We start from the raw sequence: 25,000 nt of genomic DNA, 5'->3' as shown, positions 1-25,000 counted from the left end.
AGGATACTGTTAACAGGAGCCTGAATGATACTGTTAACAGGAGCCTGAAGGATACTGTTAACAGGAGCCTGAAGGATACTGTTAACAGGAGCCTGAAGGATACTGTTAACAGGAGCCTGAAGGATACTGTTAACAGGAGCCTGAAGGTTAACAGGAGCCTGAAGGATACTGTTAACAGGAGCCTGAAGGATGCTGTTAACAGGAGCCTGAAGGATACTGTTAACAGGAGCCTGAAGGATACTGTTAACAGGAGCCTGAAGGATACTGTTAACAGGAGCCTGAAGGATGCTGTTAACAGGAGCCTGAAGGATACTGTTAACAGGAGCCTGAAGGATACTGTTAACAGGAGCCTGAAGGATGCTGTTAACAGGAGCCTGAAGGATGCTGTTAACAGGAGCCTGAAGGATGCTGTTAACAGGAGCCTGAAGGATGCTGTTAACAGGAGCCTGAAGGATACTGTTAACAGGAGCCTGAAGGATACGGTTAATAGGAGCCTGAAGGATACTGTTAACAGGAGCCTGAAGGATGCTGTTAACAGGAGCCTGAAGGATACTGTTAACAGGAGCCTGAAGGATACTGTTAACAGGAGCCTGAAGGATGCTGTTAACAGGAGCCTGAAGGATACTGTTAACAGGAGCCTGAAGGATACTGTTAACAGGAGCCTGAAGGATGCTGTTAACAGGAGCCTGAAGGATGCTGTTAACAGGAGCCTGAAGGATACTGTACAGGGCCTGAAGGATGCTGTTAACAGGGGCCTGAAGGATACTGTACAGGGAGCCTGAAGGATACTGTTAACAGGGCCTGGAGGATACTGTTAACAGGGCCGGGATCTGTTAACAGGGCCTGAGGATCCTGTTAACAGGAGCCTGAAGGATGCTGTTAACAGGGCCTGAAGGATGCTGTTAACAGGAGCTGAAGGATGCGTAACAGGGCCTGAAGGATACTGTTAACGGGAGCCTGAAGGATACTGTTACAGGAGCCTGAAGGATGCTGTTAACAGGAGCCTGAAGGATACTGTTACAGGAGCCTGGGATACTGTTAACAGGAGCCTGAAGGATACTGTTACCAGGAGCCTGAAGGATACTGTTAACAGGGCCTGGGATACTGTTAACAGGAGCCTGAAGGATACTGTTAACAGGGCCTGAAGGATACTGTTACCAGGAGCCTGAAGGATACTGTTAACAGGCGAGGGCCTGAAGGATACTGTTAACAGGAGCCGGAAGGATACTGATGGCTGAGATGCTGTTAACAGGAGCCTGAAGGATGCTGTTAACAGGAGCCTGAAGGATACTGTTAACAGGGCCTGAAGGATGCTAACAGGAGCCTGAAGGATGCTGTTAACAGGAGCCTGAAGGATACTGTTAACAGGAGCCTGAAGGATACTGTTAACAGGAGCCTGAAGGATACTGTTAACAGGAGCCTGAAGGATGCTGTTAACAGGAGCCTGAAGGATACTGTTAACAGGAGCCTGAAGGATACTGTTAACAGGAACCTGAATGATACTGTTAACAGGAAGGACTCTAGGATAACCACCACTAACTAGAAGGATATCAAAGGATCGTAAGGATAATCAAGTAGGATATTTATGGAAGTCCTTTAGTGGCAAACTCATCAGAAAGTGGTAATGCCTCGTGGAGAGAATGACGAGAAGGAAACAGTAAAGGGGAAGAAAGGGAGGAGAAAGAAGGAAGAGGAAGAGGAGGATGAGGAGGATACCTGAGGGAGGGAAGGAAGAAGAGGGGGTGAATAAAAGAGGAGAAGGAAGAAGAAGCAATAGAAAGGTAAAGAAAAAAGGAAGAGGAGAAGGAGGAATGGGGGGAGGAAGACAGAAGAGGAGGGTAAACAAAGAAAGGGAGGAAGAGGAGGAGAAGAGGGAGGAAGAGGAGGGAGGAAGAGGAAGGGAAGAGGAGGAGAAAGAAGAGGAGGTAGAGACTCACCCACAACAATAAGGTATATGCCAATATAGGTGTGTTGGTTGGGTGACACCGGCTCCCACAGTCTGGGTTCGTGTCCCGAGGCGTTAAGCAGCGCCATCTGTTGCTCCGGGGAGAACACGTCCTCACCCATCTCCTGAAACAACAAGAGATTCCAGGATTAACTTCAGCTAGGGGATTAACTTCAGCTGGGGATTAACTTCAGCTAGAGGATTAACTTCAGCTGGAGGATTAACTTCAGCTAGGGGATTAACTTCAGCTAGAGTTAACTTCAGCAGAGGATTAACTTCAGCTAGGGGATTAACTTCAGCTGGAGGATTAACTTCAGCAAGAGGATTAACTTCAGCTAGAGGATTAACTTCAAGTCGAGAATTAACTTCATGCATATAAAAGGTTCTAAAAGGCAAGAGGTTCGAGGATTAACTTCTAGAGGATTAACTTCAGCTAGAGGATTAACTTCAGCTAGAGGATTAACTTCAAGTCGAGAATTAACTTCATGCACTCATAAAGGTTCTAAAAAGGACAAGAGGTTCGAGGATTAACTTCAGCTCTAGGATTAACTAGAGGATTAACTTCAGCTCGAGGATTAACTTCAGGCACCCATAAATGTAGTGTGTATGAGGAACAGACGACCTCACCTCTGGTACTAATATAAACTATAGAAATTGGATCATAAGTCACTGATATAAATCTGGTGAATGTGTATTGATGTTATGGACATACACACTCATATATATACGCAGTCATATATACACTCATATATATACGCAGTCCTATATACACACTCATATACACACTCATATATATACGCAGTCATATATACACACTCATATATATACGCAGTCATATATACACACTCATATAAACACACTCATATATACTACAGGGTGTCCCAGAAACATGTCCCTCCCTCACTGCCTGCTCCCTGCCTCCCTGCACCCTGCCTCCCTCTCTCCCTGCTCCCTGTTTCCCTACCTCTCTGCCTACTCCCTGATACAGTGTGAGTTGGAGGGAGGCAGGGAGCAGGCAGAGAGGGGGGGAGCAGGCAGCAGGCAGAGAGGAGGGGAGCAGGCAGCAGGCAGAGAGGAGGAGGCAGGCAGCAGACAGAGAGACAGGGACATTTTTCTGTGACACCCTGTATATGCATTCAGATGGGTCTATATGGCTTTAAAATAGTTTAGAATATATCTGGCCCGGTGGAGAGGGAAGGAGAGGGGTGAGAGGGCGGAGGTGAGAGGAGGAGAGGGCAGGTGAGAGGGGTGAGGTGAGGTGGTGCTAGATTTATGGTGATGATATGAGGGTTAATGTTTAAGTAGTGGTGGGATGGTTATCCTCTTTATGTCTGTCTGTCTGTCCGTCTGTCTGTTCTGTCTGTCTGTCTGTCTGTCTGTCTCTCTCTCTCTCTCTCTCTCTCTCTCTCTCTCTCTCTCTCTCTCTCTCTCTCTCTCTCTCTCTCTCTCTCAGGTTTAAACAAAAGGCGTTAATATCTGTGTGAGAAAAAAATACAATTAAAAAGAGTTCTATGTAAGTGACGTAAGCTGATGGATGCCTAACAACAACAACAACAACAACAACAACAACACGACCACCACCACCACCACTACCACCACCACCACCACCACCACCACCACCACCACCCTCCCCAAAATGAAAAAAAAATAAGTGAATGAAATTCTTATTCATCCTGGCTACAAATTTATGCAAAACGGCCTTATTAACTTATTCATATTTCACAAGGATGACTATAATGGCCACCAGGCTAATTGTTCCACTAGAACAAGAATTAAATTAACAAAGGGAGGTAGGTTAGGGTAGGTTAAGTTTGGAATTAGGTTAGGTTAGGGTAGGTTAGGTTATATAAGTTGACGTTAACATTTACTCCAAGTCAAGGGGAGGGGGAGAGACATTTACCACCCCCAAAAAATAATAAAAAAAAAAATAAACAAATTCTCGAGAAAATCTTATAAAACCTAAAAATAAACAAAATCGTACATTTAGTTTTCATTACTGTTCCCTCAGGGTGAATAACAGCCTCTTACACCCACCTTCTCTTTCTTATTCATTGGTTTAATTCTAGACAGTTTGGGCGAGGTGGGTGTGTGGGGACCTCTTGGAGAACTCATTAGGTCAGGTTAGGTCAGGTCAGGTTAGGTCAGGTTAGGTTAGGTTAGGTCAGGTTAGGTTAGGTCAGGTTAGGTTAGGTTAGGTTAGGTTAGATTAGGTTAGGTTAGCACGACCTCACATATCTGCGCTTATCAACACACCTCCTGAACATCCACAACACTCCCCAGACATCACAACCTCCCAGACATCACAACCTCCCCAGACATCACAACACTCCCAGACATCACAACACTCCCCAGACATCACAACCTCCCCAGACATCACAACACTCCCCAGACATCACAACACTCCCCAGACATCACAACAATCCCCAGACATCACACTCCCCAGACATCACAACACCCCAGACGTCACAACCTCCCCAGACATCTAACACTCCCCCAGACATCACAACACTCCCCAGACGTCACTAACTCCCCCAGACGTCACAACCTCAGACGTCCAACCTCCAGACATCACAACCTCCCCAGACGTCACAACACTCCCCAGACGTCAACCTCCCAGACGTCACCACACTGCCCAGACATCACAACCTCTCCAGACATCACAACACTCCCCAGACATCACAACACTCCCCAGACGTCACAACCTCCCCAGACGTCCAACACTCCCCAGACATCCAACTCCCCAGACATCACAACACTCCCAGACATCCACAACCTCCCAGACGTCACAACCTCCCAGACATCACAACCTCCCCAGACATCACAACTCCCCAGACGTCACAACACTCCCCAGACGTCACAACACTGCCCAGACGTCAGCACACTCCCCAGACATCACAACCTCCCCAGACATCACAACACTCCCCAGACATCAACACTCCCAGACATCACAACCTCCCCAGACGTCACAACTCTGACATCACAACACTCCCCAGACATCACAACCTCCCCAGACGTCAACAATCCCCAGACATCACAACACCCCCGAACATCACAACACCCCAGACGTCACAACACTCCCCAGACATACAACACTCCCCAGACATCACAACCTCCCAGACGTCACAACCTCCCCAGACGTCACAACACTCAGACGTCACAACACTCCCCAGACATCACAACCTCCCCAGACGTCCAACACTCCCAGACGTCACAACACTCCCCAGACGTCACAACCTCCCCAGACGTCACAACACTGCCCAGACATCCACACTCTCCAGACATCCAAACCTCCCCAGACGTCCCAACCTCCCCAGACGTCACAACACTCCCCAGACATCCAAAACTCCCCAGACATCTACATCCCCAGACGTACACTCCCCAGACATCCCACACTCCCCCAGACATCCAACACTCCCCAGACGTCACAACACTCCCCAGACGTCACAACACTGCCAGACGTCCTACCTCCCAGACATCACAACACTCCCCAGACGTCACTCCCCAGACGTCACACCTCCCCAGACGTCACAACACTCCCCAGACATCACAACACTCTCCAGATGTATGTCTTTATGGCTACAACAACAACAACCATTCAAGTTAGTCTCAGAGGAGTGAGGCCATCACCTGTAGTGTGGTCATCAGGGGAGGGGGAGAGGGTGGTGAGGCAGTGAGGGTGTGGTCATGATGAGGTGGTGGTGAGGGAGGAGAAAAATAGGGTAGGAGGTGGAGGATGGGGAGGAAGAAGCGGAAGAGGAAGAGGGAAGGAGGCGTGGAAGAGGGAGGTGGTGGTAGGGATGAAGGAAGGAGGCGTGGAAGAGGAAGAAGTGGAAGGAAGAGGAAGAGGTGGTGGGCAAGAGGTGATCAGCCGTAGTTCGTGAGTAATCTGGGTCTTGTCGGCTCTACCACCAAGTGACTTGAGTTAGAGTGTGTGTGTGTGTGTGTGTGTGTGTGTGTGTGTGTGTGTGTGTGTTTGTTTGTTTAGGGTTTTAAAACTATGGAACAACTTTTATAATAAATACTTTGCTCAGGAAATAAATACTTTATTGTAAATGTAATATTTTTCATACTTTTAATCGTTTTGAAAGTCGTTCGTGGTTTTAAAAGTATTAATTAATTTTTGTATTATATAATTGGGTCTTGTGATTTGTGATATGTAGTATTATTTTTTCTTGTGACGAGTTACTTTTTAATAGATTCTTTTAATATTTTGTTTCTATATATATATATATATATATATATATTTCATAATAATCCTAGATAATATGGATAAGATAAATCTTGATAAAATCACACGGGAAAATGGAAACAGCGGAGTACCTTAGCTTTTATACGTAACGATACACAATGATGTTGGTACAATATTTTTTCCTGATAAAAGTAAAGAATATTTTATAAGACTCTACCTCGGCACTCAGGTAAAAAAGGTATATTTTTCTGAACATATTGACGAGTATTTTTATTTCTGAAAGTATTAACAGTTTTTTAATATAAATTTGTTGGAATAGCAAAACACACCGTAAAGGAGATATTGCATTTTGTTAATATTTTACCATAACTTGTACTAGGTGAGGGTAATATATATGCTGATAACCACAAGGAAAGAAGAAAACACGAAGTTCCCAAGCGCTTTCGTGTAATTCACATCTTCAGGGGTGAGTACAGACTAGAGAGAGAAATACAAATCAAGGTGTATATATACAGAGGAGGGTGAGACCAGGTCCACAATGGTCAGGTATTAGGTAATGACCCTACTAATCTTTAAATAGCACACAACGGTTGGTGGTCAGGTCAGATGGTCAGGTACCCGGCCTTTCCTGGTACAATCTTCTTAATTACAAAATTGTCCAGCTACAAGCCGTTACTCAAATTCATGTTGAATGCTTCGGTATGTTTAATAAGACTAGATTCTATGATGTTCCTACTATCAATTGAATTACAAGGTAATATTGAGGAGGCATTATCGTCAATGCAATGCTTGTTATCCTCAAATGAACAAACAGAGCATTGGTTCACAACCTGTCCTAACACTGTATTTGTGTTGTTTAATTTTTTAGCAAGATCTTTACCTGTCTGGAGAAGTGGTGGGGGGGGGGAGGGTGCTTGTTGGAGGAAGTGGTGGGGTGGGGGACTTGTTGGAGGAAGTGGTGGGGTGGGGGACTTGTTGGAGAAGTGGTGGGGGTGGGGTGCTTATTGGAGGAAGTGGTGGGGGCTTGTTGAAGGAAGTGGTGGGGGTGGGGGCTTGTTGGAGAAAGTGGTGGGGGTGGGGGTGCTTGTTGGAGGAAGTGGTAGGGGTGGGGGTGTTTGTTGAAGGAAGTGTTGGGGGGTGGGGGTGCTTTTAGAGGAAGTGGTGGGAGTGGGGGCTTGTTGAAAGAAAGTGGTGGGGGTGGGGGCTTGTTGGAAAAGTGGTGGGGAGTGGATGTGCTTGTTGGAGGAAGTGGTGGGGTGAGGGAGGTGCTGTTGGAGGAAGTGGTGGGGTGGGGGGCTTGTTGGAGGAAGTGGTGGGGTGGGGACTACTTGTTGGAGGAAGTGGTGGGGGTGGGGAGGGTGCTTGTTGGAGGAAGTGGTGGGGTGGGGGTGCTTGTTGGAGGAAGTGGTGGGTGGAGGTGCTTGTTGTTGGAGGAAGTGGTGGGGGTGGGAGGTGCTTGTTGGAGAGTAGTGGGGTGGGGGGTGCTTGTTTGAGGATTGGGTGGGAGTGCTTGTTAAAGTGGTGGGGGGTGGGAGGTGCTTGTGAGAAGTGGTAGGGGTGGGGTCCTCTCTCTCTCTCTCTCTCTCTCTCTCCTCTCAGACAGTCTCACCACACAACATCCCTCACTCCATAGCTTTAAAAAATGAAGACAAAAGCATGACTCCTCCTCCCCCCTCTCCTTCACCCCTCTCTTCCCCTCCCCCTCCTCTCTTCCTTTGTTTCTTAGAACACTACTCACAGGAAGTCACGTCATGGAGTGGACTGTATATATGGCGGTGGTCATTGTGGTGAGGAGGATTAGCGGGTAGGAGTGAGAGGGTAGGTGTGAGAGAAGGGTAGGAGCCTTGTGTATCACTGGAGAGAGAAGAGAGAGAGAGAGAGGTCATGGGAGAGAGAGAGAGAGAGAGGGGTCGTGTCACTTTTATAACCGCCAGTCGTCTTAACTCTATAAATGGTGTGGATGTCTCACATGCCTTTTACCTGGTGTCTTAGCATGTAATATGTATGTATGTATGTGTATGTATGTATGTATGTGACACAGGCGCCACCCTGGTTGGTAAGGAAGAGAAGAAGGAAAGGAGGAGGAGGAGGATGATGATGATAATAAGGAGGAGGAGAAAGAGGAAGAAGGAGAAAGAAAGAAAGGGGGTGGAGAGGAGGAGAGGAGAAGAAGAAGAAGAAGAAAGAAGAAGAAGAAGGAGGAGGAAGAGAAGAAGAAAGCGCCAGCCTTCACCACCCAACTATTTTACTAACCTAACCTAACCCAACCTAACCTAACTCAACACACCAAAATTATAAGTTTACAAGGCGTAAGGCTTGAGGTTTGCATCTCAGCAAGGGTTAGCATCAGAATATGTGCAGAACACTGTTGCTGGTCCTTTTCCCCTGAATTACGAGAGTAGGTTTACAAACAGGTGACCTTTGACTAATTGAATAAGTAATGGGGAGATAAAATGGTGGTGAGGATAGATAAAATTAATTGGACAGTAAAAGGAAGAGATAGATAATTAGTAGGTAGGAAAATAGATAAAAGTAGACAAGTAATTAACAATGTGTAATAAAATATAGAAATAAGTACAGTAATAAAAAAAAATAATTATTCTCAAGGTAAAATAAATAATTAACGAATAAGAAAAAAAAAATATTGATTGTAGTAAAATGAATGAAGAATGAATGAAATAATTGATAATGAATATAAAGGATAAATTTTGATGAGAAAATTGAGCTGTTAATAAATAAGTAAATAAATAAATGAATAAATAAAAAATAACTTAATAACACAAATATTGATAAAATTACAAATATAAAGAACAAATATATACATAGGATTACTGTTAAACTAACTCCTTCCTCCTTCCTTCCCTCTTTCCTTCCTTCTCCAAGAAAAAATCAATTATATATTTAAATTATAAATAAAATATCATACATAACCCTGATATATAAACTCGATACTTTTACGTAACCTTATACAAAAAAAAATATATGTAATACATGAAATCTCGGTGTTTTATCGATGTAGTTATTTTATTTACGGGAAAATAAAATCGCTTTTATAAGTGGTGGGGAAAAAAGTCATTTATACGTAGAAAAAATGGGAAATATAAATGGTCAAAATTTTGGAAATATAATGTAAGTGGTCAGAAAAAAAGAAAAAAACCCATATCTTGTTTCGTTAGTTCTAAAAAAAATCAAAAATATTTCGTTAGTGCAAAAAATCCTAAAATAATTCTCTCCCAGTTGAAAAAATTTCCCCAGACGGAAAACAAAAACAAATCTCTTTTATTTTTAAATAAAAATAAAAAATCCCCATCTCCCCTGCCCCAAAAAATCCTAAATCATCTATTACCTCCCAAAATCCCCATATCCCGTCTCTATCCTCTCCAAAATCACAAAATCCTAAAATCCGTCACTATCCTCGAAAATCCCAGTCCCCTAAAAATCCCAAAATCCCTTTTATTCCCCCTAAATCCCCAAATCCCGTTTATTCCCCTAAAAAATCCCCAAATCCCATCTATTACCTCCCAAATCCCCCAAATCCCGTCACTATCAATGTAAAAACCCTGAACATTACGGGTTTTCTTCCTTTGAACAGTAAAAACTCTTTCAAGGTCTTAGAACGTCAAGTGACACACCTCTGGACTCACACACACACACACACACACACACTTACATCACTTCTACTTACACACCACTCACCTCCCTCTCACCTCCACACCACTCTCCCTCACTACTTCCTCTCACCACTCACCCTCTCACCCCTCTCCCTCCCTCAAGTCACACATAACACTCGCCACTTAAGACTTTACAAGTACACTTTACAACAATAATGCTTTTCTTCTCCTCCACTAAAATACTTATAAACTTACCCTTTCCATTTGACCTTGTGAGTCTGTCTGTCTGTATGTATGTATGTATGTATGTATGTATGTATGTATGTATGGATGTTTGTCTATACTGTATATATATATCCATACATCTGTCTATCTATAAAGCTATCTACACAATCCCTTCATAGCTATATTGTGTCCCGAGAGTCAGAGGTCAGAGGTCAGAGGTCAAATAAAAATAAGGTTGTTTTTAAGACAAATTTTGACATTTCCTATTTTTATTGTTGTGATTTTTGTTGTTGTTGTTTTTTTTGAGGTAGAGGTGTGAGGGATAGGTGTGAGGAGAAGGTCGGAGGGGGTGTGAGGAGGTCGGAGGGATAGGAGTGAGAGGGTCGGAGAGGATAGGTGTGAGGAAGAGGTGTGGTTAAGTTAGGTTTGATTAGGATAGGCTAGGTTATATAATATGTTAGGTTAGGTTAGGTTAGGTTAGGTTAGCATTAGGGTTTAATCTTCAGGTGGTCCCATAAGACGTTGGCTGAAAGGGTTAGGTCAGGTCAGATTAGGTTAGGTTAGGTCAGGTTAGGTCAGGTTAGCATTAGGGTGTTTAATCTTCAGGTGGTCCCATAAGACGTTGGCTGAAAGGGTTAGGTCAGGTCAGGTTAGGTTAGTCCAGGTTAGGTTGGTCAGGTTAGCATTAGGGTGTTTAATCTTCAGGTGGTCCCATAAGACGTTGGCTGAAAGGGTTAGGTCAGGTCAGGTCAGGTTAGGTCAGGTTAGGTTAGGTCAGGTTAGGTTAGGTCAGGTTAGGTCAGGTTAGCAAAAGGGTGTTTAATCTTCAGGTGGTCCCATAAGACGTTGGCTGAAAGGGTTAGGTCAGGTTAGGTCAGGTTAGGTTAGGTTAGGTCAGGTTAGGTTAGGTCAGGTCAGGTCAGGTTAGCATTAGGGTGTTTAATCTTCAGGTGGTCCCATAAGACGTTGGCTGCTCCTGCCTCTCTCCTGCCTGCTCCTGCCCCTCTCCCCTGGCTGCTCCTGCCTCTCTCCCTTCCTGCCTGCTCCTGCCCTCTCCCCTCTGCCTGCTCCCTCTCTCCTGCCTGCCTGCACCCTGCCTCCCTCTGCCTACTCCCTGATACAGTGTGAGTTGGAGGGAGGCAAGCAGCAGACAGAGAGGGAGGGAGGCAGGCAGCAGACAGAGAGGGAGGAGCAGGCAGCAGGCAGAGAGGAGGAGGGGCGGCAGGCAGCAGACAGAGAGGGAGGAGCAGGCAGCAGACAGAGAGGGAGGGAGGCAGGCAGCAGACAGAGAGGAGAGGGAGGCAGGCAGCAGGCAGAGAGGGAGGAGCAGGCAGCAGACAGAGAGGGAGGAGGCAGGCAGCAGACAGAGGGAGGAGGGAGGCAGCAGGCAGAGGAGAGGGCGGCAGGCAGAGAGGAGGAGGCAGGCAGCAGACAGACAGAGAGGAGGAGCAGGCAGCAGACAGAGAGGGAGGGAGCAGGCAGCAGGCAGAGGGAAGGAGGAGGCAGGCAGCAGGCAGAGAGGGAGGGAGCAGGCAGCAGACAGAGAGACAGGGACATTTTCTGTGACACCCTGTATATGCATTCAGATGGGTCTATATAGCTTTAAAATAGTTTAGAATATATCTGGCCCGGTGGAGAGGAAGGAGAGGGGTGAGAGGGCAGGTGGAGAGAGGAGAGGGCAGGTGAGAGGGGTGAGGTGAGGTGGTGCTAGATTTATGGTGATGATATGAGGGTTAATGTTTAAGTAGTGGTGGGATGGTTATCCTCTTTATGTCTGTCCGTCTGTCTGTTCTGTCTCTCTCTCTCTCTCTCTCTCTCAGGTTTAAACAAGGCGTTAATATCTGTGTGTAGAAAAAATACGTGAATTAAAAAGAGTTCTATGTAAGTGACGTAAGCTGATGGATACTATAACAACAACAACAACAACAACAACAACAACAATACGACCACCACCACCACCACTACCACCACCACCACTACCACACCACCACCACCACCACCACCACCCTCCCCAAAATGAAAAAATAAGTGAATGAAATTCTTATTCATCCTGGCTACAAATTTATGCAAAACGGCCTTATTAACTTATTCATATTTCACAAGGATGACTATAATGACGCCACCAGGCTAATTGTTCCACTAGAACAAAAATTAAATTAACAAAGGGAGGGTAGGTTAGATTGGTTAGGTTAGAGTTAGGATTAGGTTAAGGGTAGGTTAGGTTATATAAGTTGACGTTAACATTTACCCAAGTCAAAAGGGAGGGGGAGGACATTTACACCCCCAAAAAAAAATAAAAAAAAACAAATTCGCCCTAGAAAATCTTATAGAAAACCTAAAATAAAGTCGTACATTAGTTTTCATTACTGTGTTCCTCAGGGTGAATAACAGCCTCTTACACCCACCTTCTCTTTCCTTATTCATTGGTTTAATTCAGACAGTTTGGGCGAGGTGGGTGTGTGGGGACCTCTTGGAGAACTCCATTAGGTCAGGTTAGGTCAGGTCAGGTTAGGTAGGCAGGTTGGGGGTTAGGTCAGGTTAGGTTAGGTCAGGTTAGGGTTAGGATGATTAGGTTAGGTTAGCACGACCTCACATATCTGCGCTATAACACACAACACTGCCCAGACATCAACACTCCCCAGACATCACTCCCCAGACATACAACCTCCCCAGACATCACAACACTCCCAGACGTCACACACTCCCCAGACATCACAACACTCCCCAGACATCACAACACTCCCCAGACATCACAACCTCCCCAGACGTCACACTCCCAGACATCACAACACTCCCCAGACATCACAACACCCCCAGACGTCACAACACTCCCCAGACATCACAACACTCCCAGACATCACAACACTCCCAGACATCACAACACTCCCCAGACGTCACAACACTCCCCAGACGTCACAACACTCCCCAGACATCACAACACTCCCCAGACATCACAACACTCCCCAGACGTCACAACACTCCCCAGACGTCCAACACTGCCCAGACATCACAACACTCTCCAGACATCACAACACTCCCGAACATCACAACACTCCCCAGACGTCACAACCCCCAGACGTCACAACACTCCCCAGACATCACAACACTCCCCAGACGTCACAACACTCCCCAGACATCACAACACTCCCCAGACATCACAACCTCCCCAGACATCACAACACTCCCCAGACGTCCACAACACTCCCCAGACATCACAACACTCCCCAGACGTCACAACACTCCCCAGACATCACAACACTCCCCAGACATACAACACTCCCCAGACGTCACAACACTGCAGACGTCACAACACTGCCCAGACGTCACAACACTCCCCAGACGTCACAACACTCCCAGACATCACAACACTCCCAGACGTCACAACACTCCCCAGACGTCACAACACTCCCCAGACGTACAACACTCCCCAGACATCACAACACTCTCCAGATGTATGTCTTTGGCTACAACAACAACAACCATTCAAGTTAGTCTCAAGAGGTGAGCCATCACCTGTAGTGTGGTCATCAGAGGGAGGGTGAGGTGGTGAGGGCAGTGAGGTGGTGAGGTGGTGGTGTGATGGGTGGTGGTGAGGAGGAAGAAATAGGGTAGGAGGTGGAGGATGGGGAGGAAGAAGGGAAGAGGAAGAGGGAAGGAGGCGTGGAAGAGGAGGTGGTGGTGAGGATGAAGGAAGGACGTGGAAGAGGAAGAAGTGGAAGAGGAAAGGTGGTGGAGCAAGAGGTGATCAGCCGTAGTTCGTGAGTAATCTGGGTCTTGTCGGCTCTACCACCAAGTGACTTGAGTTAGGGTGTGTGTGTGTGTGTGTGTGTGTGTGTGTGTTTGTTTGTTTTAGGGTTTTAAAACTATGGAACAACTTTTATAATAAATACTTGCTGAGAAATAAATACTTTATTGTAAATGTAATATTTTCATACTTTTTAATCGTTTTTGAAAGTCGTTCGTGGTTTTAAAAGTATTAATTAATTTTTGTATTATATAATTGGGTCTTGTGATTTGTGATATGTAGTATTATTTTTTTCTTGTGAACGAGTTACTTTTTTAATAGATTCCTTTAATATTTTGTTTCTATATATATATATATATATATATATATATATATATATATATATATATATATATATATATATATATATATATATATATATATATATATATATATATATATATATATATATTTCATGTAAATCACAATAACGTAGATAAGATAAATCTTGATAAAATCACACGGAAAAATGAAACAGCGGAGTACCTTGCTTTTTTTTTTTTTTTACGTAACGATACACAATGATGTTGGTACAATATTTTTCCTGATAAAAGTAAAAATATTTTATAAGACTCTACCTCGGCACTCAGGTAAAAAAGGTATATTTTTCTCAACATATTGACAGTATTTTTATTTCTGAAAGTATTAACAGTTTAATATAAATTTGTTGGAATATAAAACACACCGTAAGAGATATTGCATTTTGTTAATATTTTACCATAACTGTACTAGGTGAGGGTAATATATATGCTGATAACCACAAAGGAAAGAAGAAAAACAGAAGTTCCCAAGCGCTTTCGTGTAATTCACATCTTCAAGGGGTGAGTACAGACTAGAGAGAAATACAAATCAAGGTGTATATATACAGAGGAGGGTGAGACCAGGTCCACAATGGTCAGGTATTAGTAATGACCTACTAATCTTTAAATAGCACACAACGGTTGGTGGTCAGGTCAGATGGTCAGGTGACCCGGCCTTCTCACCTGGTCACAAATCTTCTTAATTACAAAATTGTCCAGCTTGTACAAGCCGTTACTCAAATTCATGTTGAATGCTTCGGTATGTTTAATAAGACTAGATTCTATGATGTTCCTACTATCAATTGAATTACAAGGTAATATTGAGGAGGCATTATCCCAGTCAATGCAATGCTTGTTATCCCTCAAATGAACAAACAGAGCATTGGATTCTGCCTGTCCTAACACTGTATTTGTGTTGTTTAATTTTAGCTGCAAGATCTTTACCTGTCTGGAGGAAGTGGTGGGGGTGGGGAGGGTGCTTGTTGGAGGAAGTGGTGGGGGTGGGGGACTTGTTGGAGGAAGTGGTGGGGTGGGAGTGCTTATTGGAGGAAGTGGTGGGGCTTGTTGGAGGAAGTGGTGGGGTGGGAGTGCTTATTGGAGAGGAAGTGGTGGGGGCTTGTTGGAGGAAGTGGTGGGGGGTGGACTTATTGGAGGAAGTGGTGGGGGTGGGGGACTTGTTGGAGGAAGTGGTGGGGGTGGGAGTGCTTATTGGAGGTGGGGAGCTTGTTAGGAGGAAGTGGTGGGGGGGGGACTGTTGGAGAAAGTGGTGGGGTGTGGGGTGGGAGGAAGTGGTGGGGTGGGGGTGTTTGTTGAAGGAAGTGTTGGGGGTGGGGGTGCTGAGGAAGTGGGGAGGTGGGTGGGGGCATTGGAAGAAGTGGTGGGGGTGGGGCTTGTTGGAGAAGTGGTGGGGAGTGGGAGGTGCTTGTTGGAGGAAGTGGTGGGGGTGAGGAGGGTGCTTGTTGGAGGAAGTGGTGGGGGGTGGGAGGGTGCTTGTTGGAGGAAGTGGTTGGGGCTTGTTGGAGGAAGTGTGGTGGGGTGGGGGGCTTGTTGGAGGAAGTGGTGGGGGTGGGGAGGGTGCTTGTTGGAGGAAGTGGTGGGGTGGGGGTGCTTGTTGGGAGTGTGGGGGTGGGGGACTTGTTGGAGGAAGTGGTGGGGGTGGGGAGGGTGCTTGTTGGAGGAAGTGGTGGGGGTGGGAGGTGCTTGTTGGAGGAAGTGGTTGGGGCTTGTTGGAGGGAAGTGGTGGGGTGGGGGCTTGTTGGAGGAAGTGGTGGGGGTGGGGAGGTGCTTGTTGGAGGAAGTGGTGGGGGTGGGGGTGCTTGTTGGAGAAGTGGTGGGGGTGGGGGGACTTGTTGGAGGAAGTGGTGGGGGTGGGGAGGGTGCTTGTTGGAGGAAGTGGTGGGGTGGGGAGGGTGCTTGTTGGAGGAGGAAGGATTTGGGGGCTTGTTGGAGGAAGTGGTGGGGTGGGGGGGCTGTTGGAGGAAGTGGTGGGGTGGGGAGGGTGCTTGTTGGAGAAGTGGTTGGGGCATTTGGAGAGGAAGTGGTGGGGTGGGGAGGGTGCTTGTTGTTGGAGGAAGTGTTGGGGGTGGGGAGGTGCTTGTTGGAGAAGTGTTGGGGGTGGGGTGCTTGTTGGAGGAAGTGGTGGGGTGATGGAGGTGCTTGTTAGGAGAAGTGGTGGGGGGTGGGAGGTGCTTGTTGGAGGAAGTGGTGGGGGTGGGGGGGGTGCTTGTTGGAGAAGTGGTGGGGGTGGGGTGCTTGTTGGAGAGTGGGGGTGGGAGGTGCTTTTGAAGGAAGTGGTAGGGTTGGTCTTTCTCTCTCCTGACTGCCTACACAACATCCCTCACTCAATAGCTTTAAAATGAAGACAAAGCATGACTCCTCCTCCCCTCTCTTCACCCCCTCTCTTCCCCTCCCTCCTCTCTTCCTTTGTTTACATAGGAACACTATCACAGGAAGTCACGTCATAAGGTAGACTGTAATATGGCAGGTGAGTCATTGTGGTGAGGAGGATTAGCGGGTAGGAGTGAGAGAAGGGTAGGTGTGAGAGAAGGGTAGGAGCCTTGTGTATCACTGGAGAGAGAGAGAGAGAGAGAGAGAGAGAGAGAGAGAGAGAGAGAGAGAGAGAGAGAGAGAGAGAGGTCATGCCCATCTTGGAGAGAGAGAGAGAGGGGTCGTGTCCATCACTGGGGCTCCATAGTCTTAATCTATAATGTGGTCGTGGATTAATGTTTAAGTCCTCTTTACATGCTGCCTGCCAGGTGTATGTATGTAATTATAATAATATTGTATGTATGTATGTATATGTATGTATGTGACACCAAGGTACTCCCTGTCGTTGGGTAAGGAAGAGGAAAAGAAGGAGGAGGAGGATGATGATGATAATAAGGAGGAGGAGAAGAGGAAGAAGGGAGAAAGAAAGGGGGTGGAGGAGGAGGAGGAGGAAAGAAGAAAGAAAGAAGAAGAAGAAGAAGAAGAAGGAGGAGGAAGAGAAGAGGAGAAAAAGCGCCAGCACTACACTTTTTACTAACACAACCTAACCTAACACCTCCCAACTCAACTCCATCACCTCCAAGTTTACAAGCCTTAAAGCGTGAGGCTGCTTGCTACTCTCGCCAAAAGGTGTAACATTAAAGCTCTACCACCCTCAGAAGGTGTGTGCTAATTGCCACCGCTTACCTGTCCTGTTTCTCCCTGAATTACGAGAGCTCATGAGTGTAAACAGGTGACCTTTGACTAATTGAATAAGTAATGGGGAGATAAATAGATGCGTGAGAACATAGATAGATAATAATTAGACAGGTAAGGAAGATAGATAGATAATTAGACAGGTAGGAAAATTAAAAAGTAGACAAGTAATTAACAATGTGTAATAAAATATAGAAATAAGTTAGTAATAGAAAAAAAATAATTATTCTCAGGTAAAATAAATAATTAACGAATAAGAAAAATAAATAAATTGTTCGTAAAGTAAATGAATGAAGAGATGAATGAAATAATTGATAATGAATAAGGAAAAATTTTTGATGGAGAAAATTGAGCTAACATAAATAGTAAATAAATAAATTAATAAATAAAAAATAACATAACATAAATTGATAAAAAAATTACTAAAATATAAAAAAAATAATTATACATAGGAAATTACTGTACAACTAACTCCCTTCCCTCCTTCTTCCTTCCTTCCTTCTTCCCTTCTCCAAAAAAATCCATTATATATTTAAATTATAAATAAAATACCCTTACATAACCTGATATATAAACTCGATACACTGCATTTTCCCCAAAAAAAAATATATGTAAAATACATGAATCCCTCGGTTTTTATCCCCGTATGTAGTTATTTTATTTACGAGAAAAATAAATCGCTTTTTATAAGTAGTGGGGAAAAAAGTCAAATTTCTATACGTAGAAAAAAGGGAAATATAAATGGTCGGAAATTTTTGGAAATATAATGTAAGTGGTCAGAAAAAAAGAAAACCCATATCTTGTTTCGTTAGTTCTAAAAAAAAATCAAAAATATTTCGTTAGTTACCAAAAAATCCCTAAAATAATTCTCCCAGTTGAAAAATTTCCCCAGACGGAAAACAAAAACAAATCTCTTTTATTTTTAAATAAAAATAAAAAAATAAATCCCATCTCTGCCCCCCTGCCCCCAAAAAATCCCTAAATCCCATCTATTACCTCCCAAAATCCCCATATCCCGTCTCTATCCTCCCCTCAAAATCACAAAATCCTTAAATCCCGTCACTATCCTCCGCAAATCCCACCAGTCCCCCTAAAAAAATCCCAAAATCCCGTTTATTCCCCCTAAATCCCCAAATCCCGTTTATTCCCCCTAAAAAAATCCCCAAATCCCATCTATTACCTCCCAAAATCCCCAAATCCCGTCACTATCAATGTAAAAACCCCTGAACATTACGGGTTTTTCTTCCTTTGAACAGTAAAAACTCTTTCAAGGTCTTAGAACGTCAAGTGACACACCTCTGACTCACACACACACACACACACACACACTTACATCACTTCTACTTACACACCACTCACCCTCCCTCTCACATCACACCACTCTCCCTCACTACTTCCTCTCACACCACTCACCCCTCTCCCTCCCTCAAGTACACATAACACTCGCCACTTAAGGCCTTACAAGTACACTTTACAACAATAATGCTTTTCTTCTCCTCCACTAAAAATACTTATAAACTTACCCTTTCCATTTGACCTTGTGAGTCTGTCTGTATGTATGTATGTATGTATGTATGTATGTATGTATGTATGTATGTATGTATGTATGTATGTATGTTTGTCTATACTGTATATATATATCCATACATCTGTCTATCTATAAAGCTATCTACACAATCCCTTCATAACTACTGTGTCCCGAGAGTCAGAGGTCAGAGGTCAGAGGTCAGAGGTCAAATAAAAAAGAAATAAGGTTTTTTTTTAAGACAAATTTTGACATTTCCCTATTTTTATTGTTGTGATTTTTGTTGTTGTTGTTGTTGTTGTTTTTGAGGTAGAGGTGTGAGGGATAGGTGTGAGGAAGAGGTCGGAGGGATAGGAGTGAGGAAGAGGTCGGAGGGATAGGAGTGAGGAAGAGGTCGGAGGGATAGGTGTGAGGAAGAGGTGTGGTTAAGTTAGGTTTGATTAGGATAGGCTAGGTTATATAATATGTTAGGTTAGGTTAGGTTAGGTTAGCATTAGGGTGTTTAATCTTCAGGTGGTCCCATAAGACGTTGGCTGAAAGGGTTAGGTCAGGTCAGATTAGGTTAGGTTAGGTCAGGTTAGCATTAGGGTGTTTAATCTTCAGGTGGTCCCATAAGACGTTGGCTGAAAGGGTTAGGTCAGGTTAGGTCAGGTTAGGTTAGGTTAGGTCAGGTTAGGTTAGGTCAGGTTAGCATTAGGGTGTTTAATCTTCAGGTGGTCCCATAAGACGTTGGCTGAAAGGGTTAGGTCAGGTTAGGTCAGGTCAGGTTAGGTCAGGTTAGGTCAGGTTAGGTTAGGTTCAAGTAGTCAGGTTAGCATTAGGGTGTTTAATCTTCAGGTGGTCCCATAAGACGTTGGCTGAAAGGGTTAGGTCAGGTTAGGTCAGGTTAGGTTAGGTTAGGTCAGGTTAGGTTAGGTCAGGTTAGCATTAGGGTGTTTAATCTTCAGGTGGTCCCATAAGACGTTGGCTGAAAGGGTTAGGTCAGGTTAGGTCAGGTCAGGTTAGGTCAGGTTAGCATTAGGGTGTTTAATCTTCAGGTGGTCCCATAAGACGTTGGCTGAAAGGGTTAGTAGCATGAGCCAGTGTCTTGGTAGGTAGAGAGGGACTTATGTTCCTCTCGTTGTTCTTACCGGTAGATTAAAGTGTTGTGGTGGAGAGCTGTAGAGTTTACCGCTGGAGACTAAGTTTACTGTTCACCTGTTTACTGTTTACCTGTTTACTTTCCACCTGTTTACTGTTAAAGATTACCAATTCGCTGATCGTTGTCAAGAAATAACACAAGTACTTTAAATTGGCTTAGTTAATACAGGTGTTTTAGTGGTTTAATTAATACAGGTTATAGTGGTTTAATTATTACAGGTGGGACGTGTTCGCTTGAGTGGTGAGCTAAGTTAGACACTGAGAGGCGAGAATGGTTTACTGTCGCCACGGTAAGGGAGACAAGAGGCTGCTGAGTGGACACGTCCGACCTCCACCAGCCACGCCGAGACACTGAGGGAACACCGTGGACGACCAGCAGCCTCAAGGCCCTCCGGTAATCCCGCCTGATACCTCCTCCTCCCTCCCCCCTCAGGAGCTCTCGATCTTCTTGTTCCTCCCCCACCAGGAGTGACAAGTATCTTCTTACGTGTGTGTGTGTGTGTGTGTGTGTGTGTGTGTGTGTGTGTGTGTGTGTGTGTGTGAGTCCTTCGTCGTTAACAAGAGAAACCAGATATCTCAATAACTACACTTAGCCTCAATCAACCATTCCACTCTGTCCCATTCTGTCCCACTCTGTCCCACTCAACCAGTTTAAACCGACTGCACGTAAGATGCCAAAACAGTCACTTAATACACTCACTAACTGGTTCAATCAACATACATACATATGCAGGATATGACAGTCAGTGAGTGGTTGATTTTAAACTGGTTTTATGCGTAGGACAAGGATACACTCGGCAGGATACACTCGGCAGGATACACTCGTCAGGATACACTCGTCAGGATACACTCGTCAGGATACACTCGTCAGGATACACTCGGCAGGATACAGGATACACTCGCTCGTCGCACCTGTGATACAGGTCAGTCAGGATACACTCGGCAGGATACACTCGTCAGGATACACTCGTCAGGATACACTCGTCAGGATACACTCGTCAGGATACACTCGGCAGGATACACTCGGCAGGATACACTCAGCAGGATACACTCAGCAGGATACACTTCGTTGTGATACACTCGCTCGGTGATACACTCTGCCAGATACACACTCGTTAGATACACTCAAGCCAGATACACTGGCGTCATGCATACACCTTGCCAGGATACACTCGTCAGATACACCTGTAGCAGGATACACCTGCTCAGATACACTGCCGGGGATACACTGATAGGATACACTCGTTAGATACACTCTGCCAGGACATGTACTTTGCCAGGATACACTCCAGCGGCGATACAGTCGTCAGGATACACCTGCCAGATACACTCAGCAGGATAGCGTCATGTCAGGATACACTCGTTAGGGATACACTTGCCGGTGGGGATGTATACCGGCCAGGATACACTCGTTAGATACACTCGTCAGGATACACCTGTCAGATATACCGTCAGATACACTCTGGCCAGATACACTCGTTAGATACACTCATGTCAGATACACTCGTTAGGATACACTTCGTCAGGATACACTCGTTAGATACACTCGCTGTATATACCTTCGTCAGATACACTCTGTTAGATACACTCGTCAGGATACACTCGTCAGGATACACTCGGCAGGATACACTCGTCAGGATACACTCGTCAGGATACACTCGTCAGGATACACTCGTCAGGATACACTCGGCAGGATACACTCGGCAGGATACACTCAGCAGGATACACTCGGCAGGATACACTCAGCAGGATACAATGCCGCAATCAGCACATAATCTTGAACTACCTGAACAAAAATAACAACACCTACAACAACAACAATAACAAAAACAACTACAACAACAACAATAACAAAAACAACTACAACAACTCAAACAACAAGTCATTACGCTCAGCCTTCCTGCATCTGATAATAGCCAATTGGAACTGTGCAGTGTGTGTGTGTGTGTGTGTGTGTGTGTGTGTGTGTGTGTGTGTGAACCAAATCAATAACTCAGGTTGCGAAACTATCAAGGACCCAATCAAGTTTCGTTAAAGGAGAATGAGTCAAGTGAGTCAGGTCAGGTCAGGTCAAGTGATGTGAATTGAGTCAGTTGTTAGTCGTGTCAGATGTTAGGTCAGATTAGGTCAGTTCAGGTCACATTACAGCCAAGACATCTCATTGTAACATTCTAAGGTAATTAAAACTAAAACACACACACATACACACTCTCACACACACACACACATGTACACACACACACACACATTGACACACACATGCACACACACACTCTGAAAGTATTCGCCATTGTCCTGAGTCCGTCACGTGGCACTTATATAATAAACATCCTCTCTTCTCTCTCTGGTGTCTCACGCCACGAGAGGGTCTTAAAGTGAGAGCCCCAGAGGGCGTGGGGTTGTCTGTGGGGTCAGAAAATAGAGGAGAAGGTATAGCAAGAGGGAGGGGTGGGGGGGAGGGGAGGGAGGGGGTAGGGGGTGGGGAGGCAGAGGGGTAGGGGTAGGGGAGGGGGAGGGGTGAGGGTGAGGTAGGAGGGGTAGGAGGGGTAGGGGGTGAGGTAGGAATGGTAGGGGGTGTGGTAGGAGGGGTGGGGGGTGAGGTAGGAGTGGTAGGGGAATGGATTGTGGTAGTAATTGGAGATTGTGTGGTTTGTGGTGGAAGTAACCGCACTTCAGCTCACCACACATCCAAGGAGAGGTCTCTGTGTACTCTCTCTTACACACACACACACACACACACACACACGCACACAAACTCTCTCTCTCTCTCTCTCTCTCTCTCTCACCAGTGATATGGTAAAAAGCATACGATACCGACACAACATAACGATAAAGCCCAAATACCATTCAACTAACAAGGGACTCTAACCTCTATAGATCCATAACGTCACACAAATACTCCACAAGAACACTATCTTCTCCCTATTTCCCCTAAGTTTAAGTTTTTCTGTGACAATATAACCTTATGTAAACTTTGTCTCATTGTTGGTATTCTGAGATCTCTATATACAGTAGGTCAGCCATAGCGTGAGTCTGTTGCTGTTCTTTTGAGTTAATATAGAATGGAAATCGGATTCAGTTTGTAGAGGGTCGTGTTTGTCTTCTTCTACCCCCCCCCTTCCCCTCCTCCCTCACCCGCAATCTCTCCAGCCCCCCACCCCCGCCGCCCCCCCTCTGTCATGGTACGTGTGTGTGTGTGTGTGTGGGCAGAGTTGGTGCTAGTAGTGGTAGGGGTGGTGGTGGTGGTAGTAATAGTAATAGGAGTGGTAGGGAGGTGGTGGTAGTAGTAGTAGTAGTAGTTACGCATGTCACCGGAACCTAGCTCTCGATGCTGCACACAGGAGGAACGAGAACGACAAGATAAGGGCATATGGGGAGAGAATTCAGAACGTTGATCAAGGCAGCTTCACTCCTCTAGTGTTCACAACCTCTGGTGGGATGGGACCAAGTGCAAGATGTTTCTACGCCAGACTCGCGGAGTTGATCTCCTAACAGAAGCAGCAGCCCAGAAGTTATGTTACAGCCTGGATGAGATGTCGACTGTCCTTCTCTCTCCTTAGGTCGGCTTTGCTCTGCCTCAGGGGAACGAGAGCATCTGCCCCAATTCCGACAACAGCTGCAGATATTGACTATGAGGCTACAGTCACTGAATGCCGTATAGATCTGCGGCTCAACTAACTCAACACAGCTAGGACAGGTACTTATGTATTAGGATATTTAATATTAAGGTAATAAAATGGTGGCGAAGGTGTGGCTATTGAGGGAGGCTGGAGACCAATTAAAAAAAAAGTAGTAGTAGTAGTAGTAATAGTAGTGAAGATGGTCATGGTGTGGGCAATATTTTAAAGATATCGTCTGGAACTTTATTGTTGTCTTAAGTTTTCGTTGCCATATTAGCTCAGGGATTATACCCGCCCTCCCCCCCCCGCCCCCCTCCCACGACAGACAGACAGACAAAGTTTCCCTCATCTCTCTGGGGGGGGGGGGGTAATGTTCCTCACTCCTATCTCTCATTGTTTCTTCATTATGTGGTAGTTTGTTGATCTCTCTCCCTCAGTTGCTGTCTTTCTGTCTCTTTGTCTGTTTCTCTCTGTCTCTCTCTCTCTATCTCTTTGTCTGTCTTTCTTTCTCTCTCTATTTCTGTCTGTTTGTTTGTTTGTTTTTCTCTATTTCTCTCTTTTCCTGTCTTTCTCTCTTTCTGTCTTTCTGTCTATCGTTATCTTTTCTGTTGTCTCCGTCTCTTTACTGTCTATGTCAATATCTCTTTCTCTCTCTGTCTCTCTTGGTCTCATAATAAGTCATAACTCTCAACGTATAAATTCAGAATCTGAAAAAAATTAGAGTTTGGAGAAAAACTTCAGAATCTTAGTGAAAATTCTGAATATAAACTCAATTTAGTGCCTGGATAATTTAATGCTATCTTTTGGTAGGAATTTGGATGAATAAGGTGTTTAAAATGAGTATGATGATTTAACCCTTGAGTATGATGATTTAGCCCTTGAGTATGATGATTTAACCCCTTGAGTATGATGATTTAACCCCTTGAGTATGATGATTTAGCCCTTGAGTATGATGATTTAACCCCTTGAGTATGATGATTTAACCCCTTGAGTATGATGATTTAACCCCTTGAGTATGATGATTTAACCCCTTGAGTATGATGATTTAACCCCTTGAGTATGACTGGGAAGTGAGGTACCTTGAGTGAGGGAAGTGAGGCAACTGAGGTACCTTGAGTGAGGGAAGTGAGGTAACTGAGGTAACTTGAGTGAGGGAAGTAAGGTAACTGAGGTACCTTGAGTGAGGGAAGTGAGGCAACTGAGGTACCTTGAGTGAGGGAAGTGGGGCAGAATTGGACTGAACGAGAAATGTAAGGAGGCGGTCGTTTGGGAGTTATGAGTTAATGATAGACTTGAATAGATGATGAGGGAGTGAGGGAGGGAGAAAGAGGGAGGGAGAGAGGGAGGGAGGAAAGGAGAGAAAGAGGAAGGGGGTGAAGGAGGGAAAGAAGGAATGAATGAGGGAAGGGTGCTAGAAAGGAGGATGGAAGGGGTGCAGGGAAGAAGGGAGAGAAGAATGGAGGAAGGAAAGAAGGGGAG

General features: G+C 45.1%; 1 protein-coding gene across 1 annotated transcript in view; it reads right to left on the bottom strand.

Moving 5' to 3' along the window:
• The window catches only part of LOC121877017 (visual pigment-like receptor peropsin), an 81,076-nt gene that overhangs the window by 22,039 nt on the left and 34,037 nt on the right, over positions 1-25,000 (bottom strand). Inside the window, 1 exon segment of the mRNA XM_042382607.1 lies at positions 1,938-2,070. Within this exon segment, the coding sequence (XP_042238541.1) occupies positions 1,938-2,070 (133 nt within the window).

This window comes from Homarus americanus, unplaced genomic scaffold (genome assembly GCF_018991925.1).
Source record: "Homarus americanus isolate GMGI-L3 unplaced genomic scaffold, GMGI_Hamer_2.0 scaffold50325, whole genome shotgun sequence".
Taxonomy (NCBI): domain Eukaryota; kingdom Metazoa; phylum Arthropoda; class Malacostraca; order Decapoda; family Nephropidae; genus Homarus; species Homarus americanus.
The sequence above is the reverse complement of the archived record's forward strand: the minus strand, read 5'-3'. Positions and strand labels throughout refer to the sequence as shown.